This window comes from Artibeus jamaicensis, unplaced genomic scaffold (assembly GCF_021234435.1).
Source record: "Artibeus jamaicensis isolate MK-2021 breed Jamaican fruit bat unplaced genomic scaffold, CSHL_Jam_final contig_76, whole genome shotgun sequence".
Lineage (NCBI taxonomy): Eukaryota > Metazoa > Chordata > Mammalia > Chiroptera > Phyllostomidae > Artibeus > Artibeus jamaicensis.
This window is the reverse complement of record NW_026521954.1, coordinates 4,181,427-4,197,296: the sequence shown is the minus strand read 5'-3', so window position 1 is coordinate 4,197,296 and position 15,870 is coordinate 4,181,427. Positions and strand designations below refer to the sequence as shown.

Below are 15,870 nucleotides of genomic sequence, written 5' to 3'. Positions count from 1 at the left end.
GTGAGTGACATATTTACTTGGGGGGCTTCTTGGACTTGGGCTGTATTACGCCATGTGCACAAATAGAAACTTTCAGATCAGCAGAATGAGCTCTGAAAGGATGCTTCTCTCTTTGATAGCAGATGCAGCCGCAGACCAGAGCCCCACGGAAGGCCCACCCACTTCCCCCTCAGCGGGGTCTCGGGGCATGCTGTCAGCCATCACCAACGTGGTTCACAACACAGTAAGTCCTTAGCCGCTTCCTCTGTTGCCCTGGCACCTCCCAGCGCCTTCTTTTGATACCTCTATTTACCAGTGACCTAGACACATTAGAGGAAAGATGGCCTCGATCATAGCTTTGGATCATGGTTTTGTGATGCTTTCTTCGGCAGAGAAGGCATCACCTTGGAACCAAAATAATAAGGACACAACAAAACGCGTTTTATGTTTACTAGAAAGCTGCTGTGTAAAAGGCGCATTGTTCGGTCTGATGGAGAACCGTGACCTCCAGCGGCTGCCAGGACAGCGTCTGGTTGGGGGGAAGAGGGCTCTTTCTTAGACGGCTGGTTTCCCTCAGTGCTCTGTGTTTCTTAGCCTTCCATCTGAAACATTATATAAGCCATTTAAATAAAAATAAATGCTGGTAAAGGGTCAGGAACAGCATCCCCGAGATGTTTCTAAAGTGTTTCCAGATAGCTGAGACCAATATTCTTCCCCCAGTCTCACCTCCCAATTTCTGCTCTCACTTCCTCCAATAACTCAAAGTCTCCCCCTCTCCACACACACCCCTAACTGGGGGAGCTGCCTAGCTCTTAAAGAAATTTGCTATCAGCAACAGAGCGGATGAATAATAAAAAAAAATGAGTTGAGGCACCTATCGGGTCTTCAGGGCCAGGAAGAAAAGATTTATTTTGCGCTATGTAAAACGAGCTAACTAGTTTTTCTAGAAATGTAGTTCCTGTTCAGTGCATTCTTTTATTCGTTTTTTAAAAAGATAATTAACCTTCACTATGTACCAGGAGTTACGCTAGATGATGAGCATATGCTGACAAGCGAGAGAACACAATATCCTGGAAGAGGGGGGACAACTCACTGGGCAGATGCGGCACCACACAGCAGGAGGAGGGGCGGTGGGCACGCGCAGGAGGACGTCCCACCCAGGCTTCGGGCCAGGGCAAGCCGGAAGCAGAAAAGGATGGCTCCCCTCCTAGTCTCTTTAGGACCTCTAGACTAAGTAGGGCGAATGAGGAGCAGCAAATGTGTTTTAGGATCAAATAGCGGTACAAGTCCGGTATGCCCTGGGGAATTTGTAGGGCTGGGGGTGGGAAGGAGCTCATTCAATATCTCTGGTATAAGAATTGAATTCACGGTCTCCCTGAGCTACAGTGCAAAGCGCTCCGAGTTTATCCTCAGCATCCTCACATTCCTTTCTGTGTCCTCTCCCACCTTCTGGTACAGGCGTCCGCCCTTCTCTGCGAGGGATGTGTTCCAGGACCCCCAGTGGATACCTGAAACCATGGACAGCACTAAACCCTATGTGTACTGTTTGTTTTCCTACACATACTCTCCTTTTCACTGGAAAGAAGTATGGCTGCTGACGCGTGCACTGACCAGCAGTGTCTGCGGCGTCACGGATGAGACATGAGACAAATTCACACGGACTACCGTGTCCTGTGGAGGAAAAGGGCTGGCATGGGTATTCCCTCCAGCGGGGAGAGCCTCAGAACGGCCTGGCCATCCTCTCCAGGGGAGAGAGGCTCGGAGCAGCCTGGAAACTTTCTCTCTTAGAAAGAGAGAGAGAGCGCTCGGACCCTTGCCTAGACAGCCTTTTATTGGGTTTTTTGCACAGGAGTTCAGGTACAACTTATTAATCACTGTCAGGCAGTAAACAGTAGATAGTATGCAAAGAACCATTAGGGCTTCTTTTAAATTAGGTTCTGTCAGCTAAAAGGCTATAGAACTTTGGGAACATAAACTCTTTTTCTGCTTGGGCCTTTATCATTTAACTAAAAGCATTCTCAGCGAAGCAGGTCTCACAGGGTTTCACATATTCCTTCTCAGGCCTGATCACCCAGGGAGCCCGCCATTCCCAGCACAGGGCTGAACCACCCTCCGTCATTGTTTTCTGGCTTAAGTCAGGCAGAGGAGGCAGATAGCCAAGGAATTCTCAGATACTTCTCGCAAACAGACTGAGGACTCATGCTTTGTCAAAGCTGGGGGTCAAGGGTCCATCACCCCCTTTCTCCATAGCCCCTGAAGTCCTTCCCTGGGGCCTCCACATGATCGTGCCTGTCTTAGGTGGTTCCCCCCTTAGAGAATCTTACCCATCACTGTCTAACTGACCAAGCATTGGAGGCCAGTTATGGAAAAAGGAGCAGAAGCGGCGCTCCTGCCAAGGAGATAAGCTTTGTCTCCTTAGTGGCTTATGGTCCAAAGGTGGCTCCCTCAGCCTTAGCCATGGGGGGGTTTCAGCTCCTGAAACCAAGCAGGGTAGTTCCCAACAGGCTTCTCTTTGGCGTATCCAAATTGCCAACATCACTACTCCTGTGCTTTGGGGACGTTGTTAAGTAAAATAAGGGTGACTTGAACACCAGCACTGTGGGACTGCCACGGTCGATCTGATAACTGAGACAGCCAACCACCAAGTGACTACTGGGCAGAGGCGGTTACAGCGTGGATCTGCTGGACAAAGGGATGAAGGGATGAGGCACATCCAGGGTGGGAGAGAGTAGGATGGCATGAGATTTCATTGTGATACTCAGAGTGGCGCACAACTTAACACATGTGAATTGTTTATTTCTGGAATCTTCCGTGTAATGTTTTTGAACAGCTGTTGATCACAGGTAACTGAAACCATGGAAGTGAAATCATGGATTAGAGGACGCTGTACTCCTCTTTCCCAACATCTGAGCACCCCCAACAGGTCTCCCCTTACTCAAAATTCCTATGACTTCCCTTTTCCCACTTTATTCTCTGCTGAAGTAATCCCCCACAGAATGTTAAGAGAAAATAAATCACGCAGAAATATGAATTGCTGATGTCCCCTAGTGCTCCCAAAGCAGTAGGTGTATTTTAAGATCTGCTTTATTGTGTGACTATGGATTACTCCCAAATATGAAAACAAAGTCTAAATGTCCAGGATGGAAATAACAGATAAAGCACATTAACTCAGTGAAATTCAATATTGCTCTTGAAGTGATAATTATGAAGATTGGAAAATGCATGTAGGTAACCATACAATAATAAAAGGTGATGTATAAGACTCACGTAAGGCGGGGAAAAAGCACAGATGTGTGCACACTGCAATCGCTGTTGTGTGGGTGGAAGGCAGGAGCAGAAGTTGCAAGAATTTAAGCAGTTCTCTTTATATGAACAGTTTATATGAGTAAATCTTGATTGTTTTAATCTTTTTTTTTATAAGGAAAACCATGGCTGACAAAGGGATTTGCAAGAGGCTTACTGTCTAATAGAACAGTTTCTGAAACCAGTAGGGTATGGAAAGCCGCCTGCCTTACTTCATGAATATGCTAATTATAGGCAGCAGTTACTAGTTTCTGAAGGTGCTTCAGAGCCATCTGAAATAGCCTGAGGGTCCTACCCCCCAGGGCCCTACATTAAAGAATTCCCTAAATTGGCTAGAGTATTGGACATTTTAATAGATTGCTCCAAATAACTCTGTTACTTGGATTAAAAATTTTCAAACAACAGTAGCAATTGGGTCACCTATTAATTTCATGTCTTAAACACATATCTATTCATACACACAGAGCAGGGCAAAATTAATCCTAAATATGCTTTGGCTTTTCCCCCAACCATCCTTTTTTAAAATAACATTGAATGTCCTACAACTTATATGGCGTGCTCTTCGAAGGGAAAGAAAATAGGATTAAATGGATGATAAATTCCAATGAAAATATTGCGACTTTCTATTGATTTTAATATTTGGAGATAGAGCCCTCCAGGAGTTGCTGACTGCTGTGAAAGAGCAAAGTGTAAAGATCTAGTCTCAGGCAGTCGTCTCCTCCACAGGGGAAAAGCGTCTTAACGGGCGGGCTTGACGCCTTGGAGTTCATCGGCAAGAAAACCATGACTGTGCTGGCGGAGAGCGACCCCGGCTTCCGACGGACCAAGACGCTCATGGAGAGGACCGCTTCCTTGTCGCAGGTGGGATGACGTACCGCAAGTGTTTCTTCCGTCAGTAAAATAAATATGTTCTTAATTATCTTCTTTATTAGGCATTTTTAAGATTTTATTTATTTCAGATAGAGGGGAAGGGAAGGAGAAAGAGAGGGAAAGAAACATCTATATGTGAGAAATACATCAATTGGTTGCCTCTCACACGCCTCCAACCGGGGACCTGGCCTACAACCCAGGCATGTGCCCTGACTGGGTGTGCCCTGACTGGGAGTCAAACCAGTGACCTTTCGGTTCACAGGCTGGCACCCAATCCTCTGAGCCACACCAGCCAAGGCTTCTATTAGGCATTTTATTTTAAATAATTTTATTTATTTATTTTAGATATTTATTTATTTTAGATTTTTTAATTTATTTATCTTTAGAAGGGAAGGGAAGGAGAGACAGAGAGAAATATCAGTGTATGGTTGCTTCTCATGTGACCCCTGCCGGGAACTGGCCCCTGCTGGGAACTGGCCTGCAACCCAGGCATGTGCCCTGACTGGGAATCGAACTGCAGTCTTTTGGTTTGCAGGCCCGTGCTCAATCCATTGAGCTACACCAGCCAGGGCTCTATTAGGCATTTTAAAGCACACCATTCAAATTCAAATGATACAAAATAATAGAGAATAAAAACTGAGTTTCTAATATACCCCTTGCCCTGGCCACTTAGTTTTACATAGGAGACAACCACTGTATCAGCTGCGTATGGGTCTATCAGAATTACCATATGGATATGGAGATGTAGATAGAGATGAAGGTACATGTAGCTACGTACACATTCATATGCACGTGTGTGTGTACATACTTTTTCAACCAGCGGTAGCTTACTGGCCACACTCTTCTGTACCTGGCTTTATTCATTTAATAATTTCTTGAAGATTATTCCATTTATGCCATTTGTCTCTGTCCATTCAGGTTGCTATAACAAAATACCACAGACGGGGTGGCTTACACACAACAAACATCAGTTTCTCGTAGTTCTGAAAGTTCACACCCCTGTAAAAGGGAGAACTGGACCTGGCCAGCTTCCCAGGTCACCGTAGTTTCTGAGCCCCCTTCACAGTGTTTATCGCATCTGTATTCGATCTACTGATAAAAAGTGAGCGGCCACACTCACAGAAATGTGTCACCCAAGAAGCCGCATGGACCGTCTGCAGTGTTTGTTCTGGTTACTCATCTGAAACACGTGCGAACCATGCAGTGCCCGGTGTTCGGAGCACACTTGAGCACCGCCCCTGCAACTCGCGTGGCTGCTTCACTGGGTCACCAGAGCACCACCAACTTTATCCTGCTTCTGAATTTTCATTTCCATTTGTGTATTCATTCTACAAGTGCATGTTAAGTGTCCAGTATGTGTCAGGCATGGTCCCAAGCACTTGAGATACACCTAGTAACCAAAATGGATAAAAATTCCTGTACTTCAGGAGCTTTTCTTCCAGTGAAGAGAGGCAAGCAAATGGTAAAACTACCTAGTATTTTAGAAAGCAACGAGTGCTGTGGAAAAAAAGAAAAAGTAGACCAGAATGTGGGTAATCAGGAATGTGGTTGTGAGGGGCAAGTTAAGTATGAAATTGGATTGTGAATGGGGGGCTCATGGAGATAGATGATGACATCTGAGCAAATACTTGAAGGAGATGAAAGGCTTGACCATGTAGAAATCCAAGTAAAGCACATTCCAGTCAGAAAGAACAGCTTGTGTAAAGGCCCTGGGGCAGGAGTGAGTATCTGATATGAACAAAAACCAACAGGGTTGCTATGTGGTGGGAGAAGAGTGAGCCAGGGATGAGAGCAGTTGAAGACAAGGCCAGGATGGTAGTGGGCAGCAGACGATGGCAGAGCATGGAGGGCGTTTGTAAAGACCTTGGTTTTACTGTTGGTGAAATGGTGGGGGCCATCGCAGCATTTTGAAAAGAAGAGAGGCAAATCTGACTTCGAAAGGATGACTAGAATTACTGTTCAAAATAGACCGGGTAGGGAGGAGGGTCAAGGGCAGGGAAACCAGTGAGGATACATATCAGTCGAAGTCCTCCCACAGACAGATGCCAAGGTGGGCCTAGACGTGCCAGGATTTCATTAGCGAAGACACCTGTGTGAGAGAAAGTTGGGGGCTGGGTACTCGGGAAGGCTGGGAGAGCCATTAGAGCAAGATGCAAGTCTGAGCCCAGTGACGGAGAGGGAGGGAAGTTCGGGTGGGAGCACCCTGGACTGCTGTGCCATCGAAGGAAGGTTTAGCAGAGCCACGGGGGAGTCCTTCAGCCAAAGTCCACTGACAAAGGGGTCCCCGTCTCCTGGGAACAGGTCTGCTTTAGTGTTCCTGCTGCACTGTGACCAGCAGAGAGGGTCATGGGAGGCATGACCTCGGTGCAGATGAGGGATGGATTTCAAAGCACGGCACCGGGGCCTCTGGGCATTTATGCTCCAGTGTCTCGGCCTCTACAGGAGGCAAGGGCACTGATTTGAACAGGAGGAGGTGGTGGCTGGGAGCAGGGTGGAGCCATGCAGGTAGTCACAAGTCTGATTCTGGGTGAAGTTCGAAGACCTGTCCTGATTTCCTGAAAGGTTGAATGTGGAGTGTGAGGTAAAAAGAGGAGGCGAGGGATGGCTCCAAGGTGTTGGTCCTGAGCAACTGGAAGGATGAAGCTGCCATTAACTGAGACAGGGAAGTCCGTTAGGTTTCTGCTAATCCACACTAGATACCTGTAGGAACCGGAAGTGCTCATCCCGCACGACGTAAATTCCTCGTGTGTTCTATCCCGGTGAAACACTCTCAGGAACGTTTCTTGGATCCCACTCCAGAATCACTCCTCGCACTTTAAACCCATCTCCTTTGCTTCTCCAGGGGGGAAAATACAACCAACATCCTGGGTAAAGCCAGTTCTTCTTCAGGCAACTTGAATTTCACTCCCCCCCTCTTTTTTGAGTGAATTCTAATTATTCCAGGATGTTTTCCCTTTACCTTCCATCTCAGCCCTTCCCCCTTTATTCCAAAATACAGATTTAGAGATGGAAGTTGGTGTAGACAAAGGAAGCAATTTCAACGTCACTTGGTTATTTTATTTTACCACCACCAACCCAGTGAGATGAGTGAGGAGGGGTGTGTGTGCACATGCCCTTGAGCCAGCTCTGACTCCTGGTGACCCTGTGACTGACGTCCCCAGTGTCCCGCCCTCAGCAGCCCCGCTCTGCGCCTGCAGACTCCCGCCTGTGGCTCCTTTCATGGCGTCAGTTCACCTCCTGTTTTGTCTTCCTCTTTTCCTGCTGCCTCCTGTTTTCCCAGCATTATTGCCTTTTCCGAAGAGCCCTGCCTTCTCAGGGTGTGCCCAAAGTAGGACAGCCGCGGTTTCGTCATTTCTGCCTCCAGTGATGTTTCAGGCTTCGTTTGCTCCAGGACCCACTTGTCCGTCTGTCTGGCGGTCCATCTGTAGAGCTTTCCTCCGACAGCAATATGAGCTGTTTCAAATAAATCAATGTTTTTTCTCTCAGCATTCTTCACTAGGCCTTATTGTGTTAAAAATCCCCAGAGGTTTGACGGAGTTGTCCTGAAAACTTTAAAATTCAGAGCTCGCTCTTATGTTGTCTTAAATACAAGTAGGAGGGAGAATTCTGTCTGTGACCCTGTGGGTTATGGGCCAACAACCTCAAGACCCCGAACGGCTGTTTTATTGGCACATAATAAAACTCCAAATCTGTTCTTACATAGTCTTCCCTGTATGACCTCATGGTGGCCAGTGGGTTTATGGTGCTCTTCACAGATATTAAAAAACACTGTAAACTTCATGCCTCAGTAAACTGGATGAGGAAGTAAATAAACAAGGCTTAGAATCAAAGAACGTGAGTGCAGGAAACTGGGAGTGATGGTGGACTTGTGTTCATTTTGTTGTTTTTTCATTTGTTTTAGTTAATCAACAAAACGTGGAGAGCAACTCTGTTCACAGTCGTATTTCTCATAATCAGCCTAAGAACGAATAAACCAACATTCTTGTTTATATTCAGTATCTAGTAAGAAATACATTATGAGTTTGTATTCTATTAATTTTTTTCATCAAAGATGTTTAATAACCACACACACACAATCCTAAATATAGCAACTCAGACAAAATCAGGTCCATTTACTTCAGCTGTGAAGTCTGCCTAGGTGCAGACACTGCAATTAATGCTGTCATGGCAGATTAAACTACTCAGATGCGCATAAATTTGCTCATTAGAAAAGAGTTGGACATTTCAGAGAATAAGAAAATTAATCACACACGGAAAACATTTCAGTGGAAACCAGTGTTGAGCTTTTGTTGTGCTTCTTTCCGGGCCTATTCCCCAGGCATAGAATTCTTGCTTTGTTTTGTTGTGTACACAATGAACATGTAAAATTCCAAGTGGAATATTATGTAAAAATTGTCAGTAGAATCAATCAAAAGCATCCTTTCTTAAAGAACCTCCAAAATGACTAGAACCTACTCTTACAAATACAAAATCAGTTGTCATCGCTGCCTACGTCTTAGCCAGGAAATGGGGCTTTCGGGCACCACAGAGTGTACAAACTTTGCGTTTTTCTGCAGATGTTACGGGAGGCCAAGGAGAAAGAGAAGCAGAGACTGGCGCAGCAGCTCCCGGCCGGGAGGACTGCCCACTACGGGATGCTATTTGACGAGTATCAAGGTCTGTCACACCTGGAAGCTCTGGAAATTCTGTCCAATGAAAGTGAAAGCAAGGTATGTCTGTACTGGTCTTTGTAAATGACATCTTCATCAATGTGTTTTCTTAAATGAGAAAGCCACTAGAAAATCTGCCATTAGAACATCTCATTTTTAGAGCATCACTATGTGCTAAGGTCACAAATGCTGTACAGCCTGTGCTCCATGTTAATTCCTCTCTGTCGTGTGCCGAGCTATTTCTCCTCCCCGTGCCCAAGAGAGCCACCAAAATAACAGTCATCACTACTTATGTAATGGTGCAAAAGGCTGCTCGAAAGCTTGCCTGCCGGGCTCCCGGCCCCACGCTTCCCTTCGGGGACATAGTGCACACACCAGAGATGCCCTAGCAGGCCATTCTTCCTTCCCACCCAAAGAAAACAAAGCAGCTGATGTTTCTTTCAGACTGTGGAGTTTTAATACTTTGGGTATTATGACTTATATATTGTATTTAATCACCCATTTGTTAGACTGTCTGCACTACAAAGGGCAGGATTAGCTTGCTGGTGGTTACAGTTCTAGTTGGAATGCCCCTGAACAAAAACCTGAGAAATTACCCAGCAACCCTGCATGGCTGCGTCTCCCCTACAGTGATCCCAAGAAACAAAAAATGAAGAGCAGAGATCAGCAGGGTTTGGCGATTTATTTCCTGGAAGATCTATGTGGGGGGTGTGCGGGTGTGTTTAGTTGGCAAACACTTGTACTGGCACTTATATAGTCACTATTCTAAGCACATCAAACCTATTAAATCACTTAATTGTATGTATGGCTTTTTTTGTGTGAATGCAGGCTGACCATACTTGGGGCGATTTGTAGTGGGGGCCCCAGGGCAGCACCCTCGGACCCCCCAGGAGAGGCTGTGGGCTACGAGGGGCTATGGGCCATTTGCTGGGGAGAGGGGGGTGCTCAGACAGGAAGCTGAACTTGGAAGAGAGCCTCAGAGGGGGAGGGAAATATCCGGACTCTCTCTAGGCCTTCTCGTCTCATGTTTGGACTCTGAGGAGGCGGAGGCGGTCTTCATGGCCACCTAGTCAGGGGAAGATGCCAAAAGCCACATGACAGGCACCCAGAACAAAACAAGGTTGAGACCCACATCCCCACTCCCCACCCACGAGATTATCGAGTTACAAGATACTCTTCGTGTTTGGTTCCTTTTTAGTTATCCATGAGCCATCGCATGGCTCACCAGTAACAGATAATTTTTAAAGCAAAATCATGAGTCGTACACAGGTATAAAATGAACATTAGTTAAAGAATTTATTGAGCTCATTAATTAAATGAAGGAACCAACCAGCTAGTGTAACTGATGCAAAGGAAAAGCCAAAGAAGCACAAATTTATACAGAGTAAAGCGATTTTGAAATAAATGTGCAAACAACGCACACCCAGTTTTCTCACAGGAGGCTGTCACTCCACCAGGAAAAAATCCATTCTCATGTCTTTAGACAATTGTTTCATACTGTGGTCAGCTATCTACAATTTCCGGAGTTATAAAATTACTCCCACAGAATCAGAATTCGATAATCTGGCACGGCGTGTTTTAGGAAACGCATTTTTCCACTGAATCACAGTTTCCTTTACAAAACCTGTGTGTCGGGTCAAATGCTACATGATGAAATGCAGCTCAGTAGCTGCAGTGATCTTGGATCTGTCTTACCTCAGTCTCTTTACCTATTAAATGAAAATAAGAATGAAAACCTACTTCATAGGGTTATTAAAATAATAGAGGAAATCCATGGGAAATTGGTCACAGCGTGCCTAATACATAATGGGCACTCGTTAAATGTTAGCTGACATTTTATGTATCTCTGCATGCCTATGCCTCTGTAAGGTGATGACATTCTACTTTTTATGTTGTGTTTTTATGCATTCTTATGTTATATATATTTGTTATTATTACGAAAAGCGTTATAGGTGAGCGTGGGCCCTTGAAGCTCTCATGGTGGTAGAGAGAGATTTCGCTCTGGCTGGTTCCATCGCGGGTCCCAGTGGAGAAACAGCCTCAGGTCCCACGAAAAGAGCCCCAGAGAAGTGCTGTTGCTAGGAGGGGGGTGAGGCCCTTGGAGGGTTGCATTGCCCTCTGCACGCTGCTTTCTCCTCCCAGCCAGTAGATTTTTGTAGTTTTCCTCATAAGGAATACAGATTTTTTTTCTTGGCTTGGTCATGGTAGTTACTGGGTGCTGTGATTAACAGTCCTAAAAATGTCTGGGTGGAGACCATTAGCCAGCAGTCATCCTCACTCCTCTCACAGTCCAGGGTGGGGCTGCCCGATCAGCAGGCAGCCTCCCTGCACTTAGGGAGCCGGGAGCCAGGCTCTGTCCATCTGGTGCCTCTGCCGGGCCTGGCCTCCTATTCACAGGCCTCTGGCAAGAATACAAATGGGGACCTGTACTGGGGTTGCCAGATACAACAAATAAAAATCCAGAATAACTAGTTAAATTTTAACTTTAGAAAAACAGTGAATACTTTTTTTAGCTTAAGTGTGTCACGTGCAATATCTGGGACACACAGCTATGTGACAAATATATTCATTGTTCACCCAGAATTCAAATTTAACTAAACGTCTTATATCTTATCTGGCAACCCTACACAAAACGAATATTTAAAAGTGAAAGGAATTCGGGAAACAGGCTGCTGAAGGAAATATATTCTGTCACCCAACCTTGACAAATACACCTCTGTAATGACCTGGAAGGTCAGGCTCCTGTTCACAGCCCGCAGCCCCTCCTGCCTGCCCTACCTTTCTTGAAATAATAAAGTATAGTACACCGAAAATGTTGTGTGTTTCCCTCCATTTTCAATATTAAAATGGCTGCACAATAACTCACCAATTTTGGCAAGTTTTTTTAGATGCCTGCTGATATGAGAGCTGTTACAATACAATCTATTGAAATTGTTCCAAATAAAACTAAAGACAACTTACTAGAGCCATCGTACGGAAATAGCGTGATGGACTTTTCGGCCAATCCAACAGTAAACAAAAACCTTCAAAACAGCACCCGGGGCCCCCTTTCAAGAAAAAGACCTGTAAGGCAGACTGTCCACCTCGGTGTTCCCCACAGCACTTAAGTACAGTGTCAATCATATAGCCAGCGTCCCACAAATATTTATGGAGGAGTGCCTATTTACTTATTTTTTATTATTGGATTCAAATAAAGATTCAGTGCACATTGCCTGGGCATAACGGAATGAACTAGCCAGGAGGAAGCAAAAATGATGCTGTAGTAGACATTCTGACAAAAGTCTTTCACTTACAAAAACCCTTCCAGGGGATTCCCAAAGCAGAAAACCCCACTGCAGTCACTCCTGGCGGGGCGGGGGGGGGGGGCTACCCTCCAGAAGACTCAGGAAAACAAAAATGTTCTGCATGTGCGTGTACATTTTCACTAGGTGCTGTACTCTGACACACTTATTCAATTACCTTGTTTGCTGTACCCTTAGAACAGTTCTGTTGAGGAAATACATTTGAAGTGTAGGAATATGATGTGGGCACGTCCAGGACCCTGGGGCCTAAACGTGAGTGCGTGAGCTGAAACAGAGTCTGAACAGGTCGGTACCAAAAGCAGGGGCAGCAGCCACCGTGCAGGGCGCACTCGCTCTCACCTGCTGGACTCAGCTAATGGGTTCGAGTTGATGATGCTTGCCCAGAGCCCCGGTGCCGGTTGCATTATGGACGTTTAGGAAAGTGGTGCTCTGGCGTCCCGATGCCCTTGCTAACTCTCTTGCTTATCATGCTGTGCGAATCTACTACCACGATGAATATTAAAACATTCGAAAGGGCACGGTGCCTCTTCTGCGGGTTCTCCCTCCAGAGCAAGTGTCGGACCTGCGGAATGAAGAATTAAAAGCCTTACTATTCTACAGTCACACCTCACTTTTCATGTGGTGCTCCCTGCACTTCGGCCATCTTGGAAATTGAAATCAATCTTCAGACTCACAGAGCATGACTGGCCACCAGTGCAAATAATGTTGAAGTGTGTATAAAGGATCATTTCGAAAGGGGGAATCCGAAGACGATGGGCAGGGAGAACAGCAGGGCAGGGAGGACGTCGGGGGTTGCGAGGTCTCCCTGCACAGCCTCGCGCCTCCCTGGGGGGTGGGCATCTCCCCCCGTGGAGCCCCCACTGCACCTCCACTCACAACTGCCATGTCTTTATTGGTGAACACGGGCCTACCTCCTCTAGACAACAAAATCTCTGAGAAGAAAAAGGTGTTTTGTGTCTTTTTGCAACACCAGCTCAATAACCCACATCTAGCAACTGTAGCTGTACCTGTGTGTGTATTTATTTATTTATTTATTCATTTATGTTTATTTACATGTGTACATATGTGCATAGGTATATGTGTGCCTATATATAATTTCTCCATCATCACCGTAAGTACTTTTAAGTACCTTTTTTCATTTAACCTTCAAATCACCCTTATAAAGTAGGTGCTATTTATAGCTACTTTAATAAGGAGCTATATTAAAGCTCTTTAATATAGAGCTTTATTATATATTAATGGGGACTGTAGCTATTAGTCCCCATTTTACCAATCAGGAAGCTGAGGCATAGAAAGGTTAAGTAAATTACCCAAGGTTTCATAATTAATAAGTGAGCAGCTGATGTTTGAATGCTGGGTTGACACTGAAGTGTGCCCGTGGTCACTGTCACAGAAGAGCCACCACCACCGCTCACCTGGCACAGGCTGCGTGCACTTGTGCAATGTACTTCAAGTCCATTGCCTCGATTACCACACCAGGACCTCAGTGAAGTGCGAATCTCCCTTTAAACATTTACAAACTGCGGCCGAGGGAATTGATGTAACTTACCCAGAGTTGCACAGTTAATTGGCACATCACCCCACTGTTGCCTCCCACACCACGAATTGCCTCAGTGCCAGGAGAGCTGGGGACGTCTGCATGTAAATGTATTGAGGAGAAGAAAGAATGGCAGTTATGCTGACCTACTTCTTTTTTCAGGTTCAGTCATTTCTGGCATCATTTGATGGAGAGAAGCTGGAGCTCTTAAAAAATGACCTAATTTCCATTAAAGACATCTTTGCAGCCAAAGAGATGGAGAAGGAAGAGAATCAAGAAGAGCAAGGTAAAGGAAAATCATCAGTTCATAGAGAGACAAACGGTTGGTGTGATCCTTACGGCGCAGCCATTCATAAGCACACCCCTCTGAACAGGGCGGAATCCTTTCATTCACCACTCCCCCCTCCCACTTCCAAAACACTCCATGCACCTGCTCCAGCAGCCGGAGCTGGTCACATTCACCTATAGTTCTTTCTCTCTGGGTGGGAGCCCCTGACGGAGGCATCTTTACTTCCCCGGTGTCCAGCACCATCACTGGCCCTACACAGGCACCAGTGACTGGGTGTGGTCCCAGGAACAAGGGGGGCCATGCACTGAGGAGGGCCCCCTGATGCATAGAGTACATGCCCTGATGTCTCGTTCTTTTATCTGCATGTAGCTGTTGTTGCATGTGATTGATGTTGATGGCAGGCTGGTCCTTCAGTGGATTTCTTTTCCAATAGGAGAAGAAATTCTCTCTCCTTTAATTTATATGTGTAGCAGTTAGGATGTATTTGTGAGTGGCCTGTGCTCTGCCTCAAACTTACAGTTCACGCAGAGGCACACAGAACACTAGGGCGTTACGTGTCAGGCTGTCCATCACTGAGCAGAGCCAGCTGCACTCTCCCGATAACCCTCCAGCCAGACAGTGGCGTGGCCCCCAGCACACTGGGACCTGTTTTGTGAGAAGCAAGGCTTCTTTGAGAAGGGGAAAATGGTCTCCAAGATAGGCATGCTTGGTGATAAAGTTGTCTGTCTGGGAGCAGAATGTAGTAATGCACTTGGTACGTACACGGGCAGTGATTTCTTACTCATGCCGTCACCTCGCACTACAGCCACGGCGTTCTGGCGGGTTATGCCCAAGGGTCAAGCAGCCATGGACAGGGCGAGCTGGCTTCTGGGACCATGCAAAGGGTCCCACTTGAAACATTTTCCCCATTTACATGCTATACAGCCTTGAACAAGTGCTGTAACCTTTCTGAAACTTGGTGTCTCACCTGTAAAATACTGACAATGATACATATTTTCAAGGGCTGTTGTGAGGATCACAATTAGACAGTATATGTAAAAACATATGTTACAGTGCCTGGCCCACAGAACTGCTCAAAAATGTCAGCTGTGATTGTTACTTAAGGTGCTCACACAATGCCAGGAAAACAGTAAAGGTGTAGTAAGTTGTAGCTTTTATTTATGGGTGCCCTGGATGTTACCCACACACAGAGCAGTGATAATGTGTATCCATTCCGTCAAGTCACTGGAGGTGTTTTGTGTCCAGGTGTGTTTGTTACATGCCTTTAACCAGAGCTTGAACATAAGTGCTCCCAATGCTTCTTCCTCAATGCTCAGGCCAGAATCATCCTAAGCGTTTGTGAACTGTCATTCAAATATGATCTCTCGCTCTAGCCCCACGTACTGACCTTACGTGCCTTCAGTTTAATGAGCTTTATGTTCACTGCATCAGAACGGAAGAATCAGTTATACTAAAGCATAGAAAGAGGCCAATATCACAGAGACTGTTGGAGAATTATGTTTTTGAGCATTTGTACATTTCTCCAAAGTCACAAAGGACAACGGCCTTGTCTCTGTGTTAATAATGAAGAAAGTATGAGGCTAGCCATTCAAGGTCATGGAGCTAGTGTTCTGGACTCAGGATGAAATACTATAGATGCCTGTCTTGCAGATTAACAGTCACCAGAAAGAGCCAGGCTGTTTCTCTTCAGTTTCTTGATGCCTGAGGTAGGCCAGGGTCCTATTAGGGGTTCACTCATAAAGGATAAAGAGAGGACCCCCAATTCCCCATAAGGTCAAGGACAGCTTGCTGCCCCAACTAGTGCCGCTTCTGGGGGAGAAACCTTGATCCAAACCTGTCAAAGAGAAAGCAGTGTGCTCCAGTCTCCGTGTAGACTTTCAGTAAATCGAGATTCTTTTTAATCTGACAAAAAAAATTGAAGTTATAAATAGCATGTGTAAG

General features: G+C 45.8%; 1 protein-coding gene across 2 annotated transcripts in view; it reads left to right on the top strand.

Annotated features, from left to right (window-relative positions):
• The window catches only part of FAM114A1 (family with sequence similarity 114 member A1), a 59,432-nt gene that overhangs the window by 29,148 nt on the left and 14,414 nt on the right, over positions 1-15,870 (top strand). The window contains exons 5-8 of one of the 2 annotated variants that reach the window (XM_053672421.1): positions 120-223; positions 4,009-4,143; positions 8,709-8,861; positions 13,803-13,926. In XM_053672421.1, coding sequence (XP_053528396.1) covers positions 120-223; positions 4,009-4,143; positions 8,709-8,861; positions 13,803-13,926 — 516 coding nt within the window. Of the gene's footprint in view, positions 1-119; positions 224-4,008; positions 4,144-8,708; positions 8,862-13,802; positions 13,927-15,870 lie in introns of those variants that run through there. The other variant, XM_053672422.1, reaches the window with a different exon arrangement.